Below are 17,943 nucleotides of genomic sequence, written 5' to 3' on the forward strand. Positions count from 1 at the left end.
CGCACAAGTCAATACATTTTTTTAACAAATGTTCAAATCACACACCTATGACGCTTGATCAACTTCAGTGATTCCATCCATGGGTGTAACTCTAGTTGCATTGAACTTCTGATTTGGAACTTCCTGTTTTGTTAATATTATGACATTATACATGTTTGAATGACACATCAGGAAGAGAGGTCATCCTCCTTAAATGTTCAGTCAGCTCTGTTATCCAAATGCCGCTGATAGGGTGCTGAGTTATTCCAGGCTTCCTCAAACCTCCTTTCTCCTCACTAGTCCTGCCCTACCTCTTCTGTACCTAAGCCCCAGGGTCACTGCACTTCTGCAATGATCACATTGCAGAGACCACACAGAGAAAAGATGAAAGCCATGTGTCATCTTGTTATAAAAGACATGAATAGCTACAAGACAGAAATGAGACAAGAGAGGATAAATCTAGTTATTAGAATTAGACCTGCACATTATCTGTGTATTTCATGTTTCCTACTTGGGATTTTTCTCCAAAATAGAGGCTGATTGTTACCATACTGATAGATGGCAAGCTTGATGTCATACTGCCTGACTTGAAATCCCTGCCCTGCCACATCCTAGCTACATGATCTTGAGCAAGTTATTTAACCTCTTTGTAAAATTTGTATATTAATAGTGCCTACATTCTGAAGTTCAGATAAAGAGTAAATGAAATGATGCATGAAAATGCTTAGCACAGCACAATTCCCAGTGCATAGCAAGAGCTTAATAAATGTTGCCAATTACTATGTGCATTGATTTTAATTTTTCTTTCTGCCTTTTGGTATTGAGGATAACATATATCCAGGAAAAACCAGCTTCCAAGCAAAAGGCACATCTGGTGAAAGTGGCTTCCATTCCTGGAGGAAGATTCCTTCCTGAAAACATTGGGTTCTTCCAACTACTCTCTTCTCCCTACTCTCTTCCGGTTGTTTTAACTACAGGTGCCAGAAATCGGCCACTGGAAGGAGATAGGAGTTGCTAAACTGGTTGGTAGCTTCTTTTGTTTTTATTTCTTAATATTCATTGCTACCTTCCACGCACAGCTAAAAGAGACCAGAGACCCAAATGACAGCGTGCATATTCCCTCCCTCAAGGCTGTCCAGTCACTTTTTCATCAGAACAGGGACCCCTTGGGGGAGAAAATGGTTTTATTGCCCCCAGAAGTAAATGAGGCCAAGAAGGTCGTTGGCAAACTGTAGGGCAACGGTGTCTCAGTGCCAGCATCTCTCGCCTTAGACGCCTTCTTCTGTGGTCCTGAGTGGAGTTGCTAGGATTATGAGCCGCTAGGGAAAAGCTTGAGGATGACAGTGACTCCGAAAAGCTAAAAAAGCGAGTAGCAAAACTGGCCACAAAGGATTTTAACTTGCAGATCTCACGGGAATACTTCGAGAGGAAGCAGGCAGTTATAGATAGAAAATCAAGTTTCAAACAGACACACGGAAAAGCATACTGCCTAGTGGACTGTTTCTTTATAACAAGATTTTTTTTTTAAATAACATGCCTGACTCTCCTTTCGTCCAGTCTCAGCCCAAACCAGTCCCCCTCCTTCCAGCCCTCCTCTATTATTAAAGGCTCTTTATTGGCTCTCAACGAGGACGGGAGGGCAAGAAACGATTGGCTAAGCGAGAGCAGCACCGCCCTGCGCCATCCCCTCCCATTCCCTCCCTGGATAAACAGCTGGAATGAGAAGTAGGGAGGGAGGGCTGGGATTGGCTGAGTGTCAGTTGCCAGGGTGGGGTGAGGCGGTGCGGATGAAGATTTTACCTGTCTAGGTAAGTCAGAAAGAGGTCAAAAGAAGAAAACAGTAGGAAGCAGGGGAAGCAGTCTCTGTCTCCGTCTCTGCCCATTGAAATATAAGGGTATTCCTTTCCTCTCTTCAGCCCCCCGCCCAGTGAAGGTGAGTTAATTCCTAACCAACTAACTATTGCTTATTCTGCAGCAAGAGGGGGGTGCTTCATGGGAAGTCAGAGCTACAGAGTTGCGGGGAGCCCTTTATACCCCAGGTGGGGGGCTTTCCTCTCTGTTCCTCAACTCCCTGAGTCCAGTACGGGATCAGAGTGAGTTGGCAGCTTCTTGAGATTGGAGTGTTTTAGTGGAGACCCAGGCTGAGACACATTTTTTTTTTTTTCGTCTGCCTATTTAGGTTGGATGAGCATATTGTGCTGACAACAAGAAAACAGATTTGTTTTAGAAATTTCCATCTCTGAATAATTGAAGTTGCGTTGTGATTTTGGAAGGGAATTGTTAGAGTAGAGGAGGTCAAAATGGAAAATCGCCCGGGGAAGAAAAGTGCTTTGGTTTTCCATTCTAACAGGCAAATTTCTCATGGCTTTATGAACTCAATGTCTATTGTTATTTAAATGAAGGGTGCAGTGTGTGTGTGTGTGTGTTCAGTAATGGTAGTGTGATAATGGAGCTCTTTGTGGATGGGTGTGTAAGGCGTGAGCTGCGCTAGGTTTTTGTAAGGGTGTGTGAGGTTTGGTTACATTGGGAAAATGCCAGCTCAGGCTACCAGCTCATCTTTGGAAAACCCACGGATACTCTAGTTGCAAAGTCGAGCCTATTTGAGTTCAGCTTCATTAAATTTCTGACTTTGCCTGTTAATAGACACAGGGACTGGCAAACAGGAAGCTACTCAACTGTGCCGGGGCCTCACCTACATTAATATTTCACGGTAGCATGTTGAGTCTAGTAGGAATTCCGAGTGGGGCTCAGGCCAAAGCAGTGTGGCAGAGTCCAGAGAGGAGAACCAGACCAGTGTTGTGGTTTTGCTTTGCCTTCCTTCAGGTGTCCCAGTTGGCAGTCTGTGTGGCTGGATTCCCTGCACAAGGACGCTGGGTGTAGAAGTCAAGTCAGAGTAACAAGTCAGCTCTCCGCCATCCACCTTGTGGGGATTAACACTGTGGTCCCTAACTTCACCCCTTTTCCTCCTGCTTCCAGAAAGAGGGAAGTGGGAAGACCCAATGCCAGGATCCCAGGGCCTGGCACACAAGCCCTGAGTCAATATATTGGGTTTCGTCCTGGCAACTGAAGCTATAGGCTTTAGCTCAGCCCACACCACAGAACCAGCCTGCCAAGCTCACTGACTGAGGGCTGCCATACACGGCGACCTTGTCAGCAATAAAGATAAGCTGCAGTGTCAAGCAGAGTTCTTCTGTGCAGGTGATATTTCCACCCACCCTCTCCCTCAAACTCACTGGTGAAAGAGGCGATTATATCATTGCTTAAACACAAACAGAAACTTGCCCTTGTGCTTGTGGAGAGGGATACACACACAGTGCAACTTTTAGTCTTCTTGGCCTTTTCCTTAGGATATTCTCCAGCCCAAGGCACATTTTGGGTGGTCAGCAAAAAGCAGAGGCACCTGGTCTAAGAGAAACAGGAAACCTCTTTGACCACTGGGGAGAGAGCTGAGCTCTTGGAGGATATAGGAATGGGCTCACAGGAAGAGGGTGATAAGGGGGCCTTGGGTCTGTTCAGATGGTACAGAGAAGCCAAACAGGAGTGGAGCTGGAGGCCTCTTCCCACCCCACCCCCTCCAGATGCCAGAATTCCACACGCCATTTATTTACTCTCCTCCAAGGCTTGGCTGGTTTCAGGGAGTAGTTAATATTTAATGTGCCTTTGCATGGGTGGCCCCGATATAGGCTGTTCACATTTCTTAACCCATTCCCTCCTCCCCTCAAGCTGCCCAAAGAGGTCAAAGGTTAAAAAATACAGAACTCTCACATTGAGTGTTTTGCATGCTGTTCAGGCTTCTTATCAAGTAGAAATACCTCAGGTTTCAATGGCTGCCCTGAAATAGCCCCCAAGTTTCAAGGTTGTAAAGTTGGTGGAAGGAAATGCAGCATCCAGATCAGGTCAGACTGGTGAGGGAAGGAGAGAGTGGTGAGAAGAAGAGAAGACGTCTTTATGGTTCCGACTTTTAGGGTCAGGATACTAGGTGTGGAGACGAGGTGTGAGCACCTTAGAGCTCATTCAACTTTGGTTTCAGGTTCAGGTTAATCTCTGCAGTGATTTTGTTGTGCCTATGACTTGAGCTTCAGTGGCATTTGGTGTCTTTTCCTTATTCTGGAAATATCTATTGTGGGGACAAAAAGCTGGCCTGGATGCATAAATCTGAATCAGAGAAGAGTGGTCTTAGGGCTTTCAGCGTTTAGTCAGGCATGGCCAATGGCCCTTCTTTAGGTACCCGGCCCTCTTGCCTCCGGACAGCTGCTGTAATGCCCTCTAGAAGGGCTGAGAGCCACAGGCTGCCCCATAGATGCAGTTATAAATCATTTCCTACTTCCCATAGGAAGGGGAGGTAGAAAGAGCCCCAGCTTTTGCATCTGTCAAATGGAGAAAATGCCACATCCTGCCTAAGGTATCAGGTTATTTTAAAAACCAAATTAACATATCTGAAACCACTTTGTAAGCTATACCCTGGTATGTTTTTTAAAGCAATGCTGTTCATATTGTTTCTATCTCTTCCAGCTGCTTCAGGCCATCCTTTGTTCCAAAGTGCGAATGTGTTAGGCTGCCCTGGGAGCGAGGAGAGGCTAGCATACCACTGTAAAGTCCGAAGTGTGCTTGGAAGAACAAGGGTAGTCATTTTTCTCTGAAAGGAAAAGGCAGCATCTGCTCATCCATTCACAGAGAACATTCTATTAATTACAGTGAGTCACTTTTAATAGTTACGGCCCCAGTGTAACAGATAGGAAAACTAGAGCCAAAAAAACAGACCCTTGGATCTACACTGACTTCTTGGAAACAACACCTTTGTCTTAACAAAGTTTTGCATGCCTCATGCCTATTAGGTACTCATAAATGTTAGTGTAACTGAAAGCATTGCCCAAATTCCATTAAGCCATATATTTTCTGGGAAATAAAATATTAAAAAAGAGCTTACATGGGGCTTCCCTGGTGGCACAGTGGTTAAGAATCTGCCTGCCAATGCAGGGGACATGGGTTCGAGCCCTGCCGGGAAGATCCCACATGCCGCAGAGCAGCTAAGCCCGTGAGCCACAACTACTGAGCCCGCGTGTTGCAACTAGTGAAGCCCACACACCTAGAGCCCATGCTCCACAACAAGGGAAGCCACGGCAATGAGAAGCCCGTGCACCACAACGAAGAGTAGCCCCCGCTCACCACAACTAGAGAAAGCCCGTGTGTAGCAACGAAGACCCAATGCACCAAAAAATAAATGAATAAAATAAGTAAATTTATTTAAAAAAATTTTTTTAAAAAGAGCTTACAGTAATAGGATAGAAGCCAAAAAAGAGACCTTCCAACAGTTCAACTAGTTCTAATGTCTACTGAGTTCTAGTGTCAACTCAGTAGACACTAGAACAAATGACGTTTATTCATCCAGCATTTTTTGAATGCCTTCTGTGTGCCTAGGCTAACAAGAAATGGATCCTCTTTGTTGTAGTGGTCTCAACCCTTCAGAATGTTAGGGATGGGTTAGAGCTTTTGGAACCTAGACAGTCATTAATGGAGAGGCTAGCTGAGGTGACTGAACTTCATCCACATGACTTCTCACGTTTCTGTTTCTTTGGGATTCTGGATAATGGGGAACTAACCTCATGAAGGAATCCCAGGAGTTATCTTACCCCATGTTGATTTATCACTGGGCTTCTTTGGTATCTCTGTCCTCTCTGGTTCTCCCTCTCTCTCCTGAGAGGCTCTGGACCCACGTGAACTACATGTGTCTTGCCCATAATGGATCTTCCCTCTTCCTTCCCCATTGTCCTGCCCCCTCCCTACCTGCCCCACTTGAAGGTCTCCTCCCAAGCAGGAGGGGAGCTCTGTGAGGCCTTGTGTTTGTCAGCTCTAGGTGGTTGGCAGACTGACTCACCCAGCACAGCCCAAACCTGACTTTGGCACTGGAAGCAATTATTGGCAGAGGCGAAAAAGACAACCTGCCCTGGAATCTAAACCTCAAGCCTCAAGATCTCAAATAAAACCCAATTTTCCAGGACATTTTACCTAGTATTCAGAAGGTGGGAAAAATGGTAGAAAATAAAGCATGGCGTTGTGGGGAATATATGGATTCAGAATCAGACAAAGTATACTCTAATTCTAGCTCTTCCCCCAGGTCCCTACTTGATCTTAGAACTTTCTTTTAATCTTAATTCTTCTAGAATTTCATTTTAGCATAGGAGAGTCACCTTTGGCCTTTCCAGCTCTGGTGGAGTTCTTCCCACAAACAGGAATATGAAAATCCCTGGGATTTCCTGAAGGGAGATGGCACTACCTTCCTTTGCTATTTCTATTGGCACAATGAACTTGAAACTGTTCTTTCCCTATGAGTTGGAGTTGGGAGAAAGCTACCTAGAACATTGCTCTTGTTCATTTGACACAGATTAGGGAATCTCATTGGGAATAAGTGCAACATCAGGAGGGTGATACACAAGAGGGAAGCTGGGTTTGTGTCAACCACTGGGGTGCCATGCACATCCCTCCCAGACTAGGGGGATGACGGTGGCTGGGGTGGGGGTCGTTGTGATGGTGCTGACGATGTGGCTATGGTAGCAGCTGACAGTTACAGGGCCGTGCACTGCACAAAGTGTTTTACATGGAGTATTTCATTCTATAGTCACGAAAACCCTTTAAGGTAGGTACTATTACGGGCCCTGTTCCTTTTTTTTTAAAAAAAGCTTTTATTTCCCTTGCTACAGTCTACTTTGATCCGAGATGGATCTTGTCTTTTTCTTATTACAAAAACAGTATTAGTTCCTCATTTATACCTTAAGTGTTTGCTTACTTACTACCAACTCAACTGTGCTAACTGTTCTCATTTAGTCTTACTATTAACCCTATTTAATGAAGAAAAACAGATTCAGAGAGTAATTTGCCTCGTCACAACACTTTAAATGGTGGAACTGGAATTTGAACCCAGATCCAGCTACCTCCAGAACCCAAGCTTTAACCTCTGTAATATGTAGTGTTTATAGTAATGAAAATGTAGGTTAAGCTCCCTGGTTCAGAGAAAAAAACGTGACCAAGAGAAATGATGGAATCTCTTTTCTGACTAGACTGCTTCTCCACCACCTAAGTCTGACGTTCTGCATGTATGTAAGCCAGCTTATGTGTCCCCCTGCAGGCTGGGGGTTTGGGTTTGGGTCATGGCTGAGCATGGCCCCTTCCAGCTCTCTGTTTGCTTGGTGTCCCTGCCGCCATGCTGCTCCAGGGCCTGGGCAGAGCCTCGCTGGAGCCTGGCTCAGCTCACACGTGGCTTTGATTCTTCTCTTTTCAGGCCCAGCCTGGGACATTCTTCGCTTCCCTTCGCTTCCCCTCTGAGAGCCCCTTTCACCACCCCTGCACCTTGCTTCAGGCGATGCCCGAGAGAGAGCTGTGGCCAGCAGGGCCTGGCTTGGAACCCGTGACCCGCATTGGTAGCTGCGACAGCATGATGAGCACCACCTCCACCCTCTCTGGATCTGTACGTACCCTCTGTCTGCAGCCTGGCCCGCTCTCCGCACCCCTGCCCTGCCCTGCCCTACCCACCACCATCCTGGCTCACTGCTCCTTGTCTTTCATCTTCCTCGTCAGGGAGTGAATCACACCGGTTGGTATTCTGCCTCTGAGTCACCCCTGGTTCTACAGAGAATAGGGTGGGACAACCCCAGAGAGTAATAGGACAAATGAGAGTTTTTCCCAGTTTTCATTAGGTTGGGGGGTTTAACTGAGATGAGAGAGTGGGTCAGTGATCTGAGGTTACGGTGGAAACCAGAACGTAGATCCTTGTAGCACGTGGATTCCTGAAGTCCTCTGCAAAGAACAGCATTACTTCTGTCTTTTACAAAGATCAAAGAGCACGGAGCAGTTAAGAGCCTGGGTTCTGGAGCCAAACAGATCTGGGTTCTCTACTTACAAGCTCTATGACCTTGGGCAAATTACTGAATTTCTCTAAGCTTCAGTCTCAGTTTTAAGATGGGCATAATATTAATACCAAATTCATAGGGTTCTTGAGGCGAGTAAATGAAATGCATGTAAAGCACTTAGCACGTGCCTCTATGTAGAAAAGAAATAGCCTATCTGTAAGCAGAGACTGAGAATCTTCCAAAGTCAGTGTTTAACTATTTGTGAGTGACATGTAATAAATTGTAATTTTTCTGGGCATGAATTTAAATCTCAATTCTTATAAGGTTGGTGTGACAGAGTAAATCTGCCCTATGTCCAAATGTAAGCATTCTTTTGTTATGGGTACTCATCACATACATAATAACCCTTGAGAATTTATACTTTATTGTTCTATATCCTATACGTAGAGGTATTCGATAATTTAAGGATCGTAATGATCTCTACTGAATGTCAAAGATGTTTGATATAGTCGGTGAGTTTTGATATGTAAAAATGAAGTAGAAAAAGCAGCACACAACACACAAAAAACCTAAAGTGTAGACAATATGTAGATAATTTCTTTTTAACCCTAGATAATGGGGCCGCACAGACCGCTTTCAGTTTCTGTTAAGCAGAGGCCAACATAAGTAGTTACATACCATTGGACACAGAATGTGACAGGAATTAAAGGTTTTCAAAGTGAATCATCCACAAAGGAGAAATTCAGAGTTGGAGTTTTGGAAGACTATTTTAGTAGGAAGAGGGCAGTAGAGAAGATTTTGTTTAGGGAACCTCTGGGGTCTGCATCGAGGCTTCCAAGGGCTGTATTCAGGACTTCCCTTTACAATGTAAGCCTCCCTCAATCAACTGACAGATGATTCTTAAGGAGCCTGGGGAATTGGGGAAGTTATTCCAACAACCATCTCCCCTCCCCCTAAGATATTTTTAGGGCTTTCTCAAAATCTTTCCTGGCCATCTGAGTGGGTCTGGAAAATATATAACTCTGAAGTATCTCAAATATTAGGAAGAGGGGTAGAGACGGCAGGAAGGGACTCAGGCCAAATTTCCTATATTCCCATCTGCCCTTTTGGTCTTCCCTTCAGCCTTCAACTTTGGAGAGTGATTATTCCATGGATCTTCCTGGCCTTGTAGAACATAGGCAGTAACCATCTGAAATGGCCTCACCTGTTCTCCCAAACACTCCTATGTGCTTTCTCGTAATGAAAATTATTTATTTTAATTTCTACTTAATATTTAATACTAAGTTGCTTTCCCCTCACCGCATACCAGTTTCTCCACCTTCCTCCCTTGAGTTAATATTTGCTTAAGAAATGCACACTTTTTTGAATGTTAGCCAGAGCCAAATGCTATCGAGAAAGTAAATACACGAGGGAAAAAAAAATACTGTATGGAATGCATTTCAAAGTCAAGTATAAATTATTTAGTAAATTTATCTGTGACTAGTCATGCCACTGTTCCCATTGGCCTGGCAGCGAGTAGTTGGCTGTCTTTCCTGTTTGTCCTCATACTGTCCTTGACATGCCAGATCAAGAATGCAGAAGTATTTTGAAAAGTTAAAAGCAATACCATTCAAGTTTAAGGTCAAATCATTATGTTGCCCATACAGTTTAGAACAACATTGGAGACATGTGAAATGAGATACTTGATATAGGTCACACAGAGGAAGTGGAATTAGAACCTGGGTCTTCTTCTGATCTTTGCCCCTAAGCATTCCACCCAGGAGTGAACAAAAGAAAGGTCATTTGCCATCTGCCCGCCCAGCTGGGTGCTAGTGGGACAGCAGCCCGACAATCTCTGCCCTCCTTGGTGCCTGCAGTTTTAGGAAGCAGCTCCAGCAGGTCTGCAGAGTGGCATGATGGACAGGTTTCCAGCTCTTCAGCAGTCCTTCCCAATGCAGGGTGGTTCTCGGGCCCCGCCAGTTTCTGCGGAGCTACCTCTCACAGCGCCCTCTCTTCACTCTAGAGTGACAGCAACTACGACTTCCTGTCCGCTGAAGAGAAGGAGTGTCTGCTCTTCTTAGAGGAAACCATTGGCTCATTGGACACCGAGGCTGACAGTGGACTGTCCACTGACAAGTCTGGGCAAGCCACAGCTCCCCGAGGTCCCCGAACACTGCCCACGACCCAGCCTGCCGCCCAGGGTAAGAGAGAGTGTCTAAAAAAATCAAAAAAGGGGACTTCCCTGGAGATCCAGCGGTTAAGACTCTGTGCTTCCACTGCAGGGGGCACGGGTTCGATCCCAGGTCGGGGAACTAAGATCCCGCCCGCATGCTGCGAGGCCAAAAAACCACAAAAAATAAAACCCCCAAAAAAGCAGTACATCCTCTGGCCACTCTCCATCTTGTCTGCCCTCTGGTCTAAGGGTCACGGGCAGAAGAAGGAGCAAATGCTCTCCTCTCCATTCTTGTGGCTGGAATAAAGCCTTGTCCCTACAGGGAAGGGGAGGGATTGCCGACAAGCCAGCCTTCTACGTCTTTCTATGAAGTATCAGAGGCCTGGGAGGGAAAGGGGTTTGACCAGCACCCATCCTCTTATGGAGAAATTCTAAAGCAATATGACCACAGAGGTGGGGGAGAGATTCAGGGAGGGGTGGGTGGTTGGCTCTGGAAAAGCTAAGTCAGTCTGTGGAGCTAATCTGGGTGACCCAGAGGATGAGGCTGCAGGAGATAAGAAGAGGGAAGGGCTCCCTTAACTTCAGTGGGTGACGTCTCAAGGGCCTTGTGAGAGAGTGTGGAGTGGCGTTGAGGCTCAGTAGACAGGGAACAAGATGGCGCTTAAGTGTGGCCATGAGTGCAGGGCCATATGTCCCAGGGTGAGGGGGGCATTTTACTCCTGAAGACGGTCCCATTGCTATCAGGACTGTGATCACTGATTCATTTGTTTAGCAAATATTGATTGACAATGTGTTAGACCCTCCCTGAGATAGAGGAGGAAGTGGGGACATGGGGCTTCCCCTGCTGCCTGGTGCTGATTTTCTGGTCCAGTGGGCCTGATACATGTGCTTACTCGCTGGAAGAAAAGAGCCCCTGTCACTCTGTGGTGCGGGGACAGCTATGGCCATTACAGAATCATCCAGGTGCTTATAGAAAGTGAAGGCAGAAGAAGGCAGAAGCCTGGTCAGGCAAGTCTGGGCAAGTCTGGTTCCAGCTCAGGTCTCAGCAGCGACAGGAAAGGCTCCAGCACCTGCACCAATGCGGGGACCTTCTCCAGTGAGCAAATCACCTGTTGACCATGTTCATGCTGAATGCTCCCACTGGACTCAGTTACCTGAGAGCCCCAGGAGAGCTAGAGGGACTGTCCTGAACCTCAACCAACCCTGCATCTGTAGAGGGTTAGGAAGAGCCTGAGTCAGGAACATGGAGCTGTCTGGGGCTGCCCTTTCCCCAGCCATCAGGAAACATTAATCCTTGGTTGGAGGGAAACTGCTAGTACTGATCTGTTAGTCTAAATGACATCCAAACAAGAGTGCTGCCCTTTAAGAGCAAAGAAACAACAAAAAACAAAACCCATCCATTGCTAACTAGAGATCAGAGTTTGGGAAGTGTTTTCTTTCCCCCGGCAGCAGGGTTCTCACCATGCACTCTTCTTTGCCTGTTTCTCCCGACCCTCACAGGACATCCGAAAGAGACTGTTCAGCAAGGAACAGAGCCAAAAAGAGTGACTCCATTCAGCTTGTCTCATCTGCCCGAGCCTCAAAGCCTGGGCCTCAGGTCTGGCTCCTACAGCCTCCCCAGAAATATCCACATCGGCAGAGACCAGATCCTCAGAGAAAGCACCACACAGACTAACAGCCACATCCCGGGGGCATCTGAGGGGCTTGTCCCGGGGCCTGAGAAAGAGCAGGTCAGCCAGAGCAGTGAGCCCCACCAGGCACCGACAGGCCCCCAGGACGCGGCCCTTGATCTGGACAGGGCCTTCATCCCCCCACCAGAGGCCTTCCGGGACACCCAGCCAGAGCAGCGTGGGCAACACGGCCTGCCCAGCCAGCCAGGGGAGCTGAGTCACAGGCCCCAGCTCCACACATCACTCAGCCTCCAGCAAAAAAAGGATACCACTTCGGAGGCCATGTCCCAAAAAGCCGGTGAGGAAGGCTCAACCGGGGAACCTGGACAAGCTCGGCCTCCTCCAGCTGTGTCCTCGCAGAATGCAAAAGCTGAAGATGTTCCTGGCCCATCAGGGGGGAATCCAAATGCCCGGCCGGCTCCCCTCACAGCCCCTAAGACACGGAAGCTGCCACCAAATATTGTTCTGAAGAGCAGCCGAGGTGGTTTCCACAGTGATCCCCAGAATCGGCTGTCTTGCCACTTGGAGGCTGGCCCTGGAGACTCGGGCGCCGCCTCGTCATCACTGCAGGAGCAGAGGAGAGCACGCAGGGAAGCGCTGGAGAAGCTGGGGCTGCCTCAGGACCAAGACGAGGCCAGCGCCCACTTAAGTAGGCCCTCCATCAGGCTCAGGGAGACTCGCCCTCAGGCCCCCTCCCCGGCTCCGGCTCCGGCTCAGCCTGTGGTTCCAGCTCAGGTCTCAGCAGCGACAGGAAAGGCTCCAGCACCTGCACCAATGCGGGGACCTTCTCCAGTGAAAGCTCCGGGTCCGGCTCCAGCTCAGCCGTCTTCTCCAGGCAAGGTTTTGGTTCCCGCCCAGGAACCCACTCCAGGCAAAGTTCCAGCTGCCAAATCCATGCCAATTCCTATCCCTAAGGCCCCACAGGCAAATAGTCCCCTGACTCAGCCAAAGCCAGACTCTGGGCTGACTCTCCAGGAGAGCAACATCCCTGGCCTGAGACAGATGAACTTCAAGTCCAACACGCTGGAGCGTTCAGGCGTGGGGCTGAGCAGCTACCTCTCAGCGGAGAAAGATCGCAGCCCCAAAACCAGCACCTCTCTGGGAAAAAGCTCCTTCTTGGACAAGATCTCACCCAACGTCTTGCGTAACTCCCGGCCGCGCCCGGCCTCCTTGGGCACCAGGAAGGACTTCGAGGGTATCCAGGTGGGCAAGTTGGCCGACCTGGAGCAGGAGCAGGGCTCCAAGCACCTGTCTTACCAAGGACAGAGCCGTGACAAGCTGCCTCGACCCCCCTGTGTCAGTGTCAAGATCTCCCCAAAAGGCGTGTCTGCTGAACACAGAAGGGAGGCTCTCAAGAAGCTGGGCCTGTTGAAGAAGTAGGCGCTGGCCACCAGCACCCCCACACAACCCCTCCTGCACCCCGTCATTCGAGAAGAGACCCAGGGCTCCACTTAGTCTTCCCCACCTCACAAGTCAGGGGCTGGGCAGGGGTCGGCTTCTCTGCAGTGTCCTCTTCTCTCTGAGGGAGAGGTTGGAGCACACATTTATATTCAGAGTGGCTGTACCAATGAGTGCCTGCGTGAACCATCCTGAAGATGATTCCCACAGGAGGGTGTGTGTGTGTGCTATAGGCTGTGTCTATCACTGAAGCTATTTATATGACACAGAGTCATTGCTCAGAATTCCTCACTTGTTGGAAATTTTCTTACATCAGGTAGAGTTCAGCCAAGCCAGAACTGAGTGCAGAGGGGTGGCTAAGCCTGAGAAAAAAAAGTCAAATGGGACAATGGATGTACCCGTGACACTAGGCAACTGCAGGGTCACATGAAATGTGGGTCTCCCAGAACCCCTGCAGTGGGTGGAGACTGGCACAGACCTTGCTGGATTCCCCTCTCACTTCTGGCCTCCTGGATAGGGGCCTGCGGCCAAGAGGAGTTGGTTTGTTATCTCATCATCTGCTGCCTTCTCACTGTCCCTAGTCCCAAGGATCAGACACATCCCTGTCACTAAAAACTCTTGGTTGACTGATACCAGGAGAGCTCTTGCTGGCCTGAGAAGTCGGGATGAGTGCCCACACAGCACACCTCCACTGGGGAGGGCCTTGTCCGTGGGCTTGTTAAATTCAGTAATAAACTACGGTGGTCCCTGACTCTGATGTGCCTATCCTTCCTGCTCCGGATCTCAGTCTGCACAGTGACCCCAGGGCTGGGCCAACAGTGAGATGGGAGCCCAAGCCCAGAGGCTTTGTAAATACCAAGGGACTCTTACAGGCCTTTGTCTACACGATTGCAAGTTGTTTTTTGATTTCCTCAATTCCTATGGAAAATCAGCACAGTGCATTCTCTGCTAATTATTCATAGAATATCAGAGCTGGGAGGGGCCTTAGAGACACCCTAGTCCAACCCTGTTGGGGAAGGGAAGTGACTCATCGTGGTCACTCTGCTGTTTAGTAACAGATCTGAGATCAGAGCTGGAGGTCCTGATGCCGCTCCCATGCTGCATGCCCCTCCCCTCCAGCAGTGCCTTTGTCCCTCCACACAGCACCCTAAGGAGTCACCAGCAAAGGTCCACCCCTAAAGCTCTTCAAGATCTAAAGTGTCTTCTGAAACATCAGAGATTAAACGTTGTTCAGGATCATATTTAGTGTTGTGGGTTTTTACTTAGTTTGGGAAAGTAGCAATATAATAACTCATTTTTAATCCCAAATTCCCTGACCAAGTTGTGCACCTTGAGAACATGCTGGAAGAGCGTACTGTGGGTGGGTGGTGTGGGCTTGTGAATACAAGCTTGGAGATCAGACATGGCTGGACGTGACCCCTGCTTCCCCTTAAGAAATGAATGTTATTCAGAGATGTGACCTGGTTGGAGTCCAAGGTGCCCAGATGTGAGGGGCAGATAAAGGGAACCGGGTTGAAAAAGTGCCCTTTAGGTCTGCTGAGTGTTTCTGGGCTGTGTCCTTAGGGACCCAGCACATCAAGGCTCAGTATCTCTGCAAGTGGAGAGGAGGTTAAGGTAAGGACAACAAATGGCTGTGCCCTGCTATGGCATGTGGGTTGTGGTTGTGACAGTTTCTGTGTACACTCTCACACACACACCCAAAAGCTGGTGCCTTGTTCCTGGCCCTGGGTGAGGACCTGGCCTGTCACAGCCAATAGGGTCACCCATGACTGTCTGAGCCACATCTTATCACAGACACCCCCAGAGAGAGAAGACCCCCCTCCTGCAATACTGGTCCGACATGCTGTATTTGGTTGAACTGCTTCCCAAGACACAACCTAAAGAATGCTTACTTTATTATTTATTAATTTCCCTGATAAGTAGGGAAACTTGGGGCCAGCTATAAAGTAAGACTTGGTAGGAATCTGGGGCCTTGGCATTAACACAAGCCTCACTAACACAGGTTGGTCAGGGGCACATCCTGTGAAATCCCACTCCCTGGTGAAGGCAATTTCTCTCCCAGACAAAGCAGAGTTACACACAGGCTGCCCTCCTGCTCTGTATTCTCATCCTGCCTGCTTCCCCAAGTCACCCAATTTGAGATACTCTGTCCCCTTGTTATTTAAAGATACCATGCTTCCCCATGTCCTTGGCCTTCAAAGAGCATGCTTTGCTCTAAGGATGGTCTTTGGGATTCAAGAATAGGATAATAAATCCAAACCTGGTTGTCCTCATTTTGAAGAGGATCAAGGGGAGGTAGTGAGGACATCCACTGTCCTGAGTTGTATCCATCTTCTTGTTCCAGAAAGGACTGCTCTTCATTCAGCTTGAACTGACTGGGGGAGAGGTGAGAGTGGGGTCAGGGTTGTTCTTATCCCCTTTGAAGGATTTTGGGCAGAAATTTGGTTTTAAAAACCACAGTGACAACTCTACTTTCACATGGCCTTATTTCTCTGCTATCCCCTGCCTGCTGTAGTCTTGCTGCTGCTGGAAACAAACCATCTGCCAAATACAGGAGCTGGCCCCTCCTCAGCCTAGCCCAGTGAGGTCTGTGCCCTCAGATACGTTGGCAACCACTCCTCTGAATCACCACTCATATGCCACCCTGAGAGTTCTCCAGGCCCACGCACTACCCTACCCAGAGGTCAAGGGATGGACCCAGTCACCTCTTAGGTGGCCCCCTCCATAGTGGGAAGTGTGGTCTGACAGATGCCACCCTGGGGGTACATAGGTGTGCAAAAGTTAGTGTTTATTCCATGGAAGAAGAGCAAGTGAAAGACTGGAGAGCAGGCCCTACTTGATGTTATGAGTTAGAGCTGGAGGTGAAGAATTTAAATATGTGTAAATATGTGAGATGAACCACTTTATCCTCGATCCATGATCATTTTGTAGGAAGAAAAGGATCATACTGTCAGAATACGAAGCTGTAGGTTCATAAACTAGAGGAGGAGGAGAGCCAGGGGGACGGGCAGGAGAAAGCACGTCCACCGCAATCAGAGTCTAAGAAAGAAGGCAGATACAGTGCTCCCATGCTCTTTTCTTCATGTGAGTGACTATGGAGCCTATAGATCTGGGCTCAGGTTACCTCCATCACTTACCAATCAGGGAACCATGGGGATGACACTTTAATTTTTGAACCTCAGAGTTCTCATCTGTAAAATGGGTATAATAACACCAGGCTTTCAAGATTATTAAGATGAACAAGTGATATAAACAAAATCTAAAGCTTAGTGCTTGACATAGCATAGATAGCCGATAAATGACAGAATTATTCCTTCTGGGTCTTATTCTTTCCTTCTCAAAGGGAGCAAATGTAGACCGGGTTGGCAGCCAAGAGCTCACCCAGTTCAGCTCTGAAGAAATCGGAGAGAGCTTGCTGCAGATAAAAGTTCAAAGTAACAAGTAGGCTTTGGCATGCTCTCCAAGTGACTCAACTTCACCCAAGCCATGAGTCCCGGAATTTGAAAACAAAGGGATCAGAGTGAATATGGTGTTTCTGTCTCCGTGAAGGCTGAACCAGCTATTTCCACCTTCTCTATCCCCAAACCCAGATTGCCATTTATCATCAATCTCTTGTTGTCCATGACCATATAGTTTACTTCTGTTTGCTTCCTTTAACTTCTTTTTGCTGTGGTTCAGGGAACTATATGCTGCTCTATAGTTATTTATTTTTCAAATGGAGGAAAAGAATAAACATAACAGGAGGGAACTCTGGCTAAAAATCAGGAAGAGACAGAGGTTTCAAGATTCCTGGGGCATTTTCTAAAATAAGGTAGGCATCTTTCAGGAATGAATCAGGCATTCGTTAGCAGGAGGCAAGAAGATATATTGGGTGAACTCTCCAAATCCTTCTGTTATGAGGGCCCTATGAATTGCAGGAGTCATCACCAATATCACCATCCCCACCACCACCATCATGACCATCACTGACTTAGCATACAAGTGAGGTAAAAACAGGTGATGTTCTAAATCCCAGCCATCATTCCCTCTTGCTCATTGCCTACCTGGAGCATTGTCTTTATTCACCACTTGCCATGTATCCAGAGTTCAAAATAATCTGAAACGGATTCTTTTTAAAAAGCTCTGGACCAGGTGAGCTTTAGTGAGTCACTTCATCTCGTTCATAAAATGGGGGGTTGGACTGGACTGGTCCATGCCAGCCTTGAAGTGTATGTTTCAATACATCCAAGCAACTTAATTAGGAAGACCAACACCCTGCCAAAAATAATCACAATGTAGTCTAAGCTAAAATACACCTCATAGATCCTAAGAGCTGGAAGGAAACTTTTAGGCTATCTCATCTAACCTCCCAGCTAAAGAGGAATTATGTCTATAAGTGGATATAAATAGTCAGAAAGATAGATGGGTGGATGGAGGGATGGATGGGTGGATGGAAGAGAGGAGAGGGAAGAGAGGATTGAGAACATATAGTGGCCAAGAGCACAGGCTTAGGAGTCAGGCTCTCTGTACCTCAGCTTCCTTTTCAGTTTATTTCTTTTTGATTCCTTTAACTTCCTTTGTCAGGGAACAGTATGCTGTCCTACAGTCACTTAGTTTAAAAATAGAGTTTAAAAAAAGAGAACTTATAACAAGAATGAACCCCATGGAAGCAATAGAAATACTTACCTGTTACAGTTGTTATGAGCATAGACTCAAATGAGATAATACATATAAAAAGCACTTAGCACATTGCTCAATAAATGGACTCTATTAATGTTGTTATCATCATATATATATTTAATTCAGATACCAAATAGGTCCCCCTTGAGGACTGGATTAATCCTAGCCTGCACCTAAATTCCTCAACCTGAAACAGTCAAAAGCCCTCACCATCAATCCTCCTGTGTTCCCTCTACATCCG

At 47.4% G+C, this 17,943-nt stretch overlaps 1 protein-coding gene across 4 annotated transcripts in view; it reads left to right on the forward strand.

The window, feature by feature from the left end:
• Positions 1–13,794, forward strand: part of C3H1orf116 (chromosome 3 C1orf116 homolog) — a 37,202-nt gene extending 23,408 nt beyond the window's left edge. The window contains exons 1-4 of one of the 4 annotated variants that reach the window (XM_061185450.1): positions 1,734–1,787; positions 7,256–7,441; positions 9,826–10,003; positions 11,476–13,794. In XM_061185450.1, coding sequence (XP_061041433.1) covers positions 7,337–7,441; positions 9,826–10,003; positions 11,476–13,025 — 1,833 coding nt within the window. In that variant the 5' untranslated portion in view covers positions 1,734–1,787; positions 7,256–7,336 and the 3' untranslated portion in view covers positions 13,026–13,794. The other 3 variants (XM_061185448.1, XM_061185447.1, XM_061185451.1) reach the window with 3 other exon arrangements.
• Positions 13,795–17,943: the final 4,149 nt, after the last annotated feature.

The sequence above is a fragment of the Eubalaena glacialis genome, chromosome 3 (genome assembly GCF_028564815.1).
Source record: "Eubalaena glacialis isolate mEubGla1 chromosome 3, mEubGla1.1.hap2.+ XY, whole genome shotgun sequence".
Lineage (NCBI taxonomy): Eukaryota > Metazoa > Chordata > Mammalia > Artiodactyla > Balaenidae > Eubalaena > Eubalaena glacialis.